General features: G+C 55.9%; 1 protein-coding gene across 1 annotated transcript in view; it reads left to right on the top strand.

Annotated features, from left to right (window-relative positions):
• The window catches only part of LOC147659240 (endoglin-like), a gene marked incomplete at its 3' end in the record, with an annotated part of 108,824 nt that overhangs the window by 46,371 nt on the left and 50,365 nt on the right, over window positions 1-12,088 (top strand). The window contains exon 2 of the mRNA XM_086951862.1: window positions 9,293-9,447. Coding sequence (XP_086807988.1) covers window positions 9,293-9,447 — 155 coding nt within the window. The remainder of the gene's footprint in view (window positions 1-9,292; window positions 9,448-12,088) is intronic.

Here is a 12,088-nt window from a genome sequence, read left to right as displayed (position 1 = left end):
TGTCTTGCCCCATCTGTGAAGACCAAAAGGAGTAAGTGGTAGTTAGTTTAGGATTTTGTCTTAAGTTAGTTCTGTGAATTGGCCCCCGTCTCCCTGTCCAGCTATCCCGGGGACCTGGCAGCTTGGCCCGCTGTTCCCCCTGGCACCCCGCCATGGAGAGCTGGCGCCTCCCATGTGTTATGTTGGTGTCTCTGCGCTCCCTGCCCTGGAGAGACAGGGGGACGTGGTGCCCCCGTCGCCCGCTCCGTCTGCCGGCATGGTGGAGTGTCTAGGGCCGCCTCATTGTACTGGAGCCCCGTGCCCTGGGCGCGGCCCCCGTGCCAGGGCCTGCGGACTCCACCAGCTGGGCGCCGTATCTGATGGTGACGTCACCCTGGAGCCAGGCTGGCTTCCTTCTGGGCGCAGTGACTGCTGGGGGGGCCTGGGAGGGCGGTAAACAGGACCCAGCTAGTGCTGCAACATGGGAGACACTTCCAGAGCACTGCACCATGCAAGACACTTCCAAAGCACTGCACCATGCAAGACACTTCTAAAGCACTGCACCATGCAAGACACTTCCAAATCACTGCACCATGCAAGACACCTCCAAAGCACTGCACCATGCAAGACACTTCCAAAGCACTGCACCATGCAAGACACTTCCAAAGCACTGCACCATGCAAGACACTTCCAAAGCACTGCACCATGCAAGACACTTCCAAATCACTGCACCATGCAAGACACCTCCAAAGCACTGCACCATGCAAGACACTTCCAAAGCACTGCACCATGCGAGACACTTCCAAAGCACTGCACCATGCAAGACACTTCTAAAGCACTGCACCATGCAAGACACTTCCAAAGCACTGCTCCATGCACGACACTTCCAAAGCACTGCACCATGCAAGACACTTCCAAAGCACTGCACCATGCAAGACACTTCCAAAGCACTGCACCATGCAAGACACTTCTAAAGCACTGCACCATGCAAGACACTTCCAAAGCACTGCACCATGCAAGACACTTCCAAAGCACTGCACCATGCAAGACACCTCTCAGGCACTGCACCATGCAAGACACTTCCAAAGCACTGCACCATGCAAGACACTTCTAAAGCACTGCACCATGCAAGACACCTCTCAGGCACTGCACCATGCAAGACACTTCCAAAGCACTGCACCATGCAAGACACTTTCAAAGCACTGCACCATGCAAGACACTTCTAAAGCACTGCACCATGCAAGACACTTCCAAAGCACTGCACCATGCAAGACACTTGCAAAGCACTGCACCATGCAAGACACTTCCAAAGCACTGCACCATGCAGGACACTTCCAAAGCACTGCACCATGCAAGACACTTCCAAAGCACTGCACCATGCAAGACACTTCCAAAGCACTGCACCATGCAAGACACCTCTCAGGCACTGCACCATGCAAGACACTTCCAAAGCACTGCACCATGCAAGACACCTCTCAGGCACTGCACCATGCAAGACACTTCCAAAGCACTGCACCATGCAAGACACTTCTAAAGCACTGCACCATGCAAGACACCTCTCAGGCACTGCACCATGCAAGACACTTCCAAAGCACTGCACCATGCGAGACACTTCTAAAGCACTGCACCATGCAAGACACTTCCAAAGCACTGCACCATGCAAGACACTTCCAAAGCACTGCACCATGCAGGACACTTCCAAAGCACTGCACCATGCAAGACACCTCTCAGGCACTGCACCATGCAAGACACTTCCAAAGCACTGCACCATACAAGACACTTCCAAAGCACTGCACCATGCAAGACACTTCCAAAGCACTGCACCATGCAAGACACCTCTCAGGCACTGCACCATGCAAGACACTTCCAAAGCACTGCACCATACAAGACACTTCCAAAGCACTGCACCATGCAAGACACTTCCAAAGCACTGCACCATGCAAGACACCTCCAAAGCACTGCACCATGCAAGACACTTCTAAAGCACTGCACCATGCAGGACACTTCCAAAGCACTGCACCATGCAAGACACCTCTCAGGCACTGCACCATGCAAGACACTTCCAACGCACTGCACCATACAAGACACTTCCAAAGCACTGCACCATGCAAGACACTTCCAAAGCACTGCACCATGCAAGACACCTCTCAGGCACTGCACCATGCAAGACACTTCCAAAGCACTGCACCATACAAGACACTTCCAAAGCACTGCACCATGCAAGACAATTCCAAAGCACTGCACCATGCAAGACACCTCCAAAGCACTGCACCATGCAAGACACTTCCAAAGCACTGCACCATGCGAGACACTTCTAAAGCACTGCACCATGCAGGACACTTCCAAAGCACTGCACCATGCAAGACACCTCTCAGGCACTGCACCATGCAAGACACTTCCAAAGCACTGCACCATGCAAGACACTTCCAAAGCACTGCACCATGCAAGACACCTCCAAAGCACTGCACCATGCAAGACACTTCCAAAGCACTGCACCATGCGAGACACCTCCAAAGCACTGCACCATGCAAGACACTTCCAAAGCACTGCACCATACAAGACACTTCCAAAGCGCTGCACCATGCGAGACACTTCCAAAGCACTGCTCCATGCACGACACTTCCAAAGCACTGCACCATGCAAGACACCACTCAGGCACTGCACCATGCAAGACACTTCCAAAGCACTGCACCATGCAAGACACTTCCAAAGCACTGCACCATGCGAGACACTTCCAAAGCACTGCACCATGCAAGACACTTCCAAAGCACTGCACCATGCAAGACACTTCTAAAGCACTGCACCATGCAAGAAACTTCCAAAGCACTGCACCATGCAAGACACCTCTCAGGCACTGCACCATGCAAGACACTTCCAAAGCACTGCACCATGCAAGACACTTCCAAAGCACTGCACCATGCAAGACACTTCCAAAGCACTGTACTATGCAAGACACTTCCAAAGCACTGCACCATGCAAGACACTTCCAGAGCACAGCACCATGCAAGACACTTCCAAAGCACTGCACCATGCAAGACACTTCCAGAGCACAGCACCATGCAAGACACTTCCAAAGCACTGCACCATGCAAGACACTAGCACCATGCAAGACACTTCCAAAGCACTGCACCATGCAAGACACTTCCAAAGCACTGCACCATGCAAGACACTTCCAAAGCACTGCACCATGCAAGACACTTCCAAAGCACTGCACCATGCAAGACACTTCCAAAGCACTGCACCATGCAAGACACTTCCAAAGCACTGCACCATGCAAGACACTTGCAAAGCACTGCACCATGCAAGACACTTGCTAAGCACTGCACCATGCAAGACACTTGCAAAGCACTGCACCATGCAAGACACTTCCAAAGCACTGCACCATGCAAGACACTTCCAAAGCACTGCACCATGCAAGACACTTCCAAAGCACTGCACCATGCAAGACACTTGCAAAGCACTGCACCACGCAAGACACTTGTAGAGCATTGCACCATGCAAGACACTTCCAAAGCACTGCACCATGCAAGACACCTCTCAAGCACTGCACCATGCAAGACACTTCTAAAGCACTGCATCATGCAAGACACTTCTAAAGCACTGCACCATGCAAGACACTTCCAGAGCACTGCACCATGCAAGACACTTCTAAAGCACTGCACCATGCAGGACACTTCCAAAGCACTGCACCATGCAAGACACCTCTCAGGCACTGCACCATGCAAGACACTTCCAAAGCACTGCACCATGCAAGACACTTCCAAAGCACTGCACCATGCAAGACACCTCCAAAGCACTGCACCATGCAAGACACTTCCAAAGCACTGCACCATGCGAGACACTTCCAAAGCACTGCACCATACAAGACACTTCCAAAGCACTGCACCATGCGAGACACTTCGAAAGCACTGCACCATCAAGACACTTCCAAAGCACTGCACCATGCAAGACACTTCCAAAGCACTGCACCATGCAAGACACCTCCAAAGCACTGCACCATGCAAGACACTTCCAAAGCACTGCACCATGCGAGACACTTCCAAAGCACTGCACCATACAAGACACTTCCGAAGCGCTGCACCATGCGAGACACTTCCAAAGCACTGCTCCATGCACGACACTTCCAAAGCACTGCACCATGCAAGACACCACTCAGGCACTGCACCATGCAAGACACTTCCAAAGCACTGCACCATGCAAGACACTTCCAAAGCACTGCACCATGCGAGACACTTCCAAAGCACTGCACCATGCAAGACACTTCCAAAGCACTGCACCATGCAAGACACTTCTAAAGCACTGCACCATGCAAGAAACTTCCAAAGCACTGCACCATGCAAGACACTTCCAGAGCACAGCACCATGCAAGACACTTCCAAAGCACTGCACCATGCAAGACACTAGCACCATGCAAGACACTTCCAAAGCACTGCACCATGCAAGACACTTCCAAAGCACTGCACCATGCAAGACACTTCCAAAGCACTGCACCATGCAAGACACTTCCAAAGCACTGCACCATGCAAGACACTTGCAAAGCACTGCACCATGCAAGACACTTGCTAAGCACTGCACCATGCAAGACACTTGCAAAGCACTGCACCATGCAAGACACTTCCAAAGCACTGCACCATGCAAGACACTTCCAAAGCACTGCACCATGCAAGACACTTGCAAAGCACTGCACCACGCAAGACACTTCTAAAGCACTGCACCATGCAAGACACTTCCAAAGCACTGCACCATGCAAGACACCTCTCAAGCACTGCACCATGCAAGACACTTCTAAAGCACTGCATCATGCAAGACACTTCCAAAGCACTGCACCATGCGAGACACTTCCAAAGCACTGCACCATGCAAGACACCTCTCAGGCACTGCACCATGCGAGATACCTCTCAGGCACTGCACCATGCAAGACACCTCTCAAGCACTGCACCATGCAATACACTTCTAAAGCACTGCATCATGCAAGACACTTCCAAAGCACTGCACCATGCAAGACACTTGCAAAGCACTGCACCACGCAAGACACTTCTAAAGCACTGCACCATGCAAGACACTTCCAAAGCACTGCACCATGCAAGACACCTCTCAAGCACTGCACCATGCAAGACACTTCTAAAGCACTGCATCATGCAAGACACTTCCAAAGCACTGCACCATGCGAGACACTTCCAAAGCACTGCACCATGCAAGACACCTCTCAGGCACTGCACCATGCGAGATACCTCTCAGGCACTGCACCATGCAAGACACCTCTCAAGCACTGCACCATGCAAGACACTTCTAAAGCACTGCATCATGCAAGACACTTCTAAAGCACTGCACCATGCAAGACACCTCCAAAGCACTGCACCATGCAAGACACTTCTAAAGAACTGCACCATGCAAGACACCTCTCAGGCACTGCACCATGCGAGACACTTCCAAAGCACTGCACCATGCAAGACACCTCTCAGGCACTGCACCATGCAAGACACCTCTCAGGCACTGCACCATGCAAGACACCTCTCAGACACTGCACCATGCAAGACACTCCTTAGGCACTGCACCATGCAAGTCACCTCTTAGGCACTGCACCATGCAAGACACCTCTTAGGCACTGCACCATGCGAGACACCTCTTAGGCACTGCACCATGCGAGACACCTCTTAGGCACTGCACCATGCAAGACACCTCTTAGGCACTGCACCATGCGAGACACCTCTCAGGCACTGCACCATGCGAGACACCTCTTAGGCACTGCACCATGCGAGACACCTCTTAGGCACTGCACCATGCAAGACACCTCTTAGGCACTGCACCATGCGAGACACCTCTTAGGCACTGCACCATGCAAGACACCTCTTAGGCACTGCACCATGCAAGACACCTCTTAGGCACTGCACCATGCAAGACACCTTTCAGCCAGTGCACCATGCAAGACACCTCTTAGGCACTGCACCATGCAAGACACCTCTTAGGCACTGCACCATGCAAGACACCTCTCAGGCACTGCACCATGCGAGACACCTCTTAGGCACTGCACCATGCAAGACACCTCTCAGGCACTGCACCATGCAAGACACCTCTCAGGCACTGCACCATGCGAGACACCTCTTAGGCACTGCACCATGCGAGACACCTCTTAGGCACTGCACCATGCAAGACACCTCTCAGGCACTGCACCATGTGAGACACCTCTCAGGCACTGCACCATGCAAGACACCTCTTAGGCACTGCACCATGCGAGACACCTCTCAGGCACTGCACCATGCAAGACGTACTTTGCAAGGGGGGCCCAGCTCCAGGGTGCCCCCTCCGGCACTGGCAGGGTCCGGATCTGGGAGGTCTGGACAGGATCCAGAGCTTGGGGGCCCTGTATGACTTCATTATGCCACTGGGTCCCAGCTGGAATCTGACAAGCCCCTTCCCCACCTGCACGTTTCTGTGAACTCTGGAGAAGTAGGAATGAAAGGGCCAATGTAACAATTGAAAGTCCATGGAGCCAGGTGTATGAAATAAGTTGGATTTATTTAAACTTAGTTCCAGGTTAAGTTCATTGAAAGAAGATAGGTAGAGGGAAATGAACCCCACCAGGAGCAGCCTCCCTGCCATCAACCACCCCTCCACACACCAGCTGAGCAGCAGGGAAGTCACAGCCAGGGAAAGGAAAGACACAATCAGAGAGAACAGCCAGCCTTGCAGCAGGGTGGAGGCATCTCTCCCCCCTGAGCCCTGGCACAGGGGCCCTGCTGTCTCCAAGACCAGGGCAGACCTCTGAAGGGGGGCTCTCCCCTGCCTGTGAGGACCACCCCTCGCTGCCTACCCAGAGGCCTTTGCTTGGTTAAGTTAATGTATATATACCTACATTAAAAAGTGAGTATTCAAGATCAACATCTGGGTATTTTCAGAATAAGCTGATGTTTGGAGAAAAATGGCTGGTTTTTCAAAATATATTTAAATCTGCTATTTGAGTGATAAACAATGGTGGGGTAGTCCTTATATAACAAAATATATACATCCCTCCCTTCTATCCCTCTGCTCTCCTTTTCAATCCAAATAACAGACTAACATGTTCACTTCTCAAATTATTTCATATTTCACTATACTAATTCACAACTAACACTGTATGGGTTCAAGAGTAACGTGCTACTCGCCGAAAAAAGCACTTCAACCCCCGATCAGGGGTAGCAAGCGCTATATAAATGCATACCCTCTTCCCTTCTCTATCCCTCGACTATCCTTCTCAATTCAAATACTGATTAACATACCCATCACTCAAATTAGTTTCCTATTTTCACTCTACTAATTCAACACTAATCCTTTATGGGCTCCGAAGTAGCGTGGTACTCGCCGAAAAAGCGCTTCAACGCCTCGTCAGGGGTAGTAAGCACTATATAAATGCAATTACAATAGAATACAGTACAATTCATCCAGTACCAGGGGCCTTATTTATGAAGGACTTGCGCCGCCGATGCGTCACTTTTAACATGGGAAAAAGTGACGCATCGGCGGCGCAAGTCCTTCATAAATAAGGCCCCAGGGGCGTTGCAGCTGCGGCTGTCACGTTACCCAAGCAGACGTCTTCCGTGATAGCGCCTCGTTCACGTTGGTGCTGGCAGCGCTGCCTGGTGACATCACCCCTTGCAGTCCAGGGGGGGGCATGGACCTTTGTCTGATGTCAGGATTACCAGACTCACAGTGTTAGCAGCTCTGGAGGATTTACCTTAAGTAGAAGTATCGCTTATTACAGAAGAGGCTGGGGTCCCCTAACCTAGGGTGGGGGGGGGGGAGCTCCCCAGAGGTTGGTGCTGGGGACCCCTGGCCTAGGGCGGTGGGGCTCCCCCGGAGGTTGGTGCTGGAGACCCCTGGCCTAGGGTGGGGGGGCTCCCCCAGAGGTTGGTGCTGGAGACCCCTGGCCTAGGGCGGTGGGGCTCCCCCTGAGGTTGGTGCTGGGGACCCCTGGCCTATGGCGGTGGGGCTCCCCCTGAGGTTGGTGCTGGAAACCCCTGGCCTAGGGCAGTGGGGCTCCCCCGGAGGTTGGTGCTGGGGACCCCTGGCCTAGGGCGGTGGGGCTCCCCCTGAGGTTGGTGCTGGGGACCCCTGGCCTAGGGCGGTGGGGCTCCCCCGGAGGTTGGTGCTGGAGACCCCTGTACTAGGGTGGGGGTGCTCCCCCAGAGGTTGGTGCTGGAGACCCCTGGCCTAGGGCGGTGGGGCCCCCCCTGAGGTTGGTGCTGGGGACCCCTGGCCTAGGGCGGTGGGGCCCCCCCTGAGGTTGGTGCTGGAGACCCCTAGCCTAGGGCAGTGGAGCTCCCCAGAGGTTGGTGCTGGAGACCCCTGGCCTAGGGCGGTGGGGCTCCACCTGAGCTTGGTGCTGGGGACCCCTGGCCTAGGACGGTGGGGCTCCCCCTGAGGTTGGTGCTGGAGACCCCTGGCCTAGGGTGGGGGGGCTCCCCCAGAGGTTGGTGCTGGAGACCCCTGGCCTAGGGCGGTGGGGCTCCCCCTGAGGTTGGTGCTGGGGACCCCTGGCCTAGGGCGGTGGGGCTCCCCCTGAGGTTGGTGCTGGAGACCCCTGGCCTAGGGCAGTGGGGCTCCCCCGGAGGTTGGTGCTGGGGACCCCTGGCCTAGGGCGGTGGGGCTCCCCCTGAGGTTGGTGCTGGGGACCCCTGGCCTAGGGCGCTGGGCTGCCCAAAAAGTTGGTGCTGAAGACCCCTGGCCTTGGGCTGTGGGGCTCCCCCGGAGGTTGGTGCTGGGGACCCCTGGCCTAGGGTGGGGGGCTCCCCCAGAGGTTGGTGCTGGAGACCCCTGGCCTAGGGCAGTGGAGCTCCCCAGAGGTTGGTGCTGGAGACCCCTGGCCTAGGGCGGTGGGGCTCCCCTGAGGTTGATGCTGGGGACCCCTGGCCTAGGGCGGTGGGGCTCCCCCTGAGGTTGGTGCTGAAGACCCCTGGCCTAGGGCGCTGGGCTGCCCCAAAAGTTGGTGCTGGAGACCCCTGGCCTAGGGTGGGGGGGCTCCCCCTGAGGTTGGTGCTGGAAACCCCTGGCCTAGGGCGGTGGGGCTCCCCCTGAGGTTGGTGCTGGAGACCCCTGGCCTAGGGTGGGGGGGCTCCCCCAGAAGTTGGTGCTGGGGACCCCTGGCCTAGGGCGCTGGGCTGCCCCAAAAGTTGGTGCTGGAGACCCCTGGCCTAATGCATTTTGGGTGGGGGCTCCCCACAGGTTGGTGCCGGGGACCCCTGGCCTGGTGTGTAGGGGGGGCTCCGCAGACGTTGGCACATGCGCCTGCACTCTCTTTCACCCTTAGTCACTGACCACCTCTCTCCTTCCTCTGCAGGCCCGGCGCGGGGGTACGCATGTGAGCTGAAGCCGATGCACAGACCCCCCCACATGGACGTGTCTTACACCCAAAGTAAAGCGCCCAGAGGCTGTGTCGGCGGCGGGAGCCCCCGTGAAGTGCACGTCTTGAACGTGAACCAGTCGCAATTGCCGGTAAGTGGCAGGGGGTCCCGTCCAGGGGGAGATACAGGGGGTGGGATGGGGGGGAGCTCAGGGTCCGAAGGGGCTCTTTCATATCGAGCCAGAAGCAGGGGTGAGTCCCAGGCTGGGAACCACCAGTCCCTCCATTGAAATGTATATTTATTAATGCTGGGCGGTGAACTACGCGCCGCGTGCGGAGTTTGCGGAGTTTCCCGCACTCCACGTTATGCGGAGCTCGCGGAGTTCCCAAAAACTCTGCTCCGCAGGGTTTTCTTCCTCACTCGCAATCGGCAATGTCAAGTTGGCAAGCGCGAGCGAGGAAAATCAACATCCCAGTGAGATTTCTCAACGCGGGGGGTCAGGGTTCTCATTGCGAGTGGTCGCATATCCTCGTGACTTCTCGCAATGAGAAACTGCTTGTTCTCGTTGAGAAAGCTGCCGCTCGACTAAAAATCTACTTGAGCGGCAGAAAAGGGAAAGAAGGGACCGCTTGCGCTGTGCAAGGTGCCGTTGACCATGATTGCACAGTGCGGACAAGCATTCGCACTGTGCAATCACCGCGAACTGCATTTTTCTATGGAAGTCCGCCGCTTGCGGAGCTCCGCGTAGTGCAGCAGAGTTTTTGTGCCACTTTGCGAAGTTCCGCGTAGCGCAACTCTGTGAACTCCGCCCAGGGTTCATATTTATAAAGCACTTGATTGCCCAGGGGTGTCTCGGCGCTGCTGCTCTAGGGAGGCTGACAGACTCCGGACGGGCGCACGGGAGAGCCGGGTTTTAAAGCTTTTCTGAAGGAGGGGAGAAGGAGACCTGGAACAGGCGATGACGCTTCTGTGGCCCCCAGAGGCTCGTGCGCACTTGGGGACCCTCATAAACTTAGCTGTGGAGGATCCAAGCGGTCTAGGAGGAGTGCACTGGAGGGGGCCCTGGGGGGGGGGGGGTAGGTTCCAGAAGGATACTCGTCCACATCGGGGCAGAGTAGGTGAGAGACACCTGCCAGGTGTAGAGGAGTGTGAGAGACACCTGCTGGGGCAGAGGAGGTGAGAGACATCTAGCGGGGCAGAGGAGGTGAGAGACACCTACTGGGGGCAAAGGAGGTGAGAGACACCTACTGGGGGCAGAGGAGGTGAGAGACACCTACCGGGGGCAAAGGAGGTGAGAGACACCTGCTGGGGCAGTAGAGGTGAGAGACACCTACTGGGGCAGAGGAGGTGAGAGACACCTGCTGGGGGCAAAGGAGGTGAGAGACACCTCCCAGGTGTAGAGGAGTGTGAGAGACACCTGCTGGGGGCAGTAGAGGTGGGAGACACCTACTGGGGCAGAGGAGGTGAGAGACATCTAGCGGGGCAGAGGAGGTGAGAGACACCTACCGGGGGCAAAGGAGGTGAGAGACACCTACCGGGGGCAAAGGAGGTGAGAGACACCTACTGGGGGCAGAGGAGGTGAAAGACACCTACCGGGGGCAAAGGAGGTTAGAGACACCTACCGGGGGCAAAGGAGGTGAAAGACACCTACCGGGGGCAAAGGAGGTTAGAGACACCTACTGGGGGCAAAGGAGGTGAGAGACACCTACTGGGGCAGAGGAGGTGAGAGACACCTACTGGGGGCAGAGGAGGTGAGAGACACCTACTGGGGGCAAAGGAGGTGAGGGACACCTACTGGGGCAGAGGAGGTGAGAGACATCTAGCGGGGGCAAAGGAGGTGAGAGACACCTACTGGGGGCAAAGGAGGTGAGAGACACCTACTGGGGCAGAGGAGGTGAGAGACACCTACCGGGGGCAAAGGAGGTGAGAGACACCTACCGGGGGCAAAGGAGGTGAGAGACACCTACTGGGGGCAAAGGAGGTGAGAGACACCTACTGGGGCAGAGGAGGTGAGAGACACCTACCGGGGGCAAAGGAGGTGAGAGACACCTACTGGGGGCAAAGGAGGTGAGGGACACCTACTGGGGGCAAAGGAGGTGAGGGACACCTACTGGGGCAGAGGAGGTGAGAGACACCTACCGGGGGCAAAGGAGGTGAGAGACACCTGCTGGGGGCAAAGGAGGTGAGAGACACCTACTGGGGGCAGAGGAGGTGAAAGACACCTACTGGGGGCAAAGGAGGTGAGAGACACCTACCGGGGGCAAAGGAGGTGAGAGACACCTACCGGGGGCAAAGGAGGTGAGAGACACCTACTGGGGGCAAAGGAGGTGAGAGACACCTGCCAGGTGTAGAGGAGTGTGAGAGGCACCTGCTGGGGGCAGTAGAGGTGAGAGACACCTACTGGGGCAGAGGAGGTGAGAGACACCTACCGGGGGCAAAGGAGGTGAGAGACACCTGCTGGGGGCAAAGGAGGTGAGAGACACCTGCCAGGTGTAGAGGAGTGTGAGAGACACCTGCTGGGGGCAGTAGAGGTGAGAGACACCTACTGGGGCAGAGGAGGTGAGAGACACCTACCGGGGGCAAAGGAGGTGAGAGACACCTACTGGGGGCAAAGGAGGTGAGAGACACCTACTGGGGCAGAGGAGGTGAGAGACACCTACCGGGGGCAAAGGAGGTGAGAGACACCTACTGGGGCAGAGGAGGTGAGAGACACCTACTGGGGGCAAAGGAGCTGAGAGACACCTACCGGGGGCAAAGGAGGTGAGAGACACCTACTGGGGCAGAGGAGGTGA

This window comes from Lissotriton vulgaris, unplaced genomic scaffold (genome assembly GCF_964263255.1).
Source record: "Lissotriton vulgaris unplaced genomic scaffold, aLisVul1.2 SCAFFOLD_881, whole genome shotgun sequence".
Classification (NCBI taxonomy): domain Eukaryota; kingdom Metazoa; phylum Chordata; class Amphibia; order Caudata; family Salamandridae; genus Lissotriton; species Lissotriton vulgaris.
This window is presented reverse-complemented; position numbering and strand designations above follow the sequence as displayed.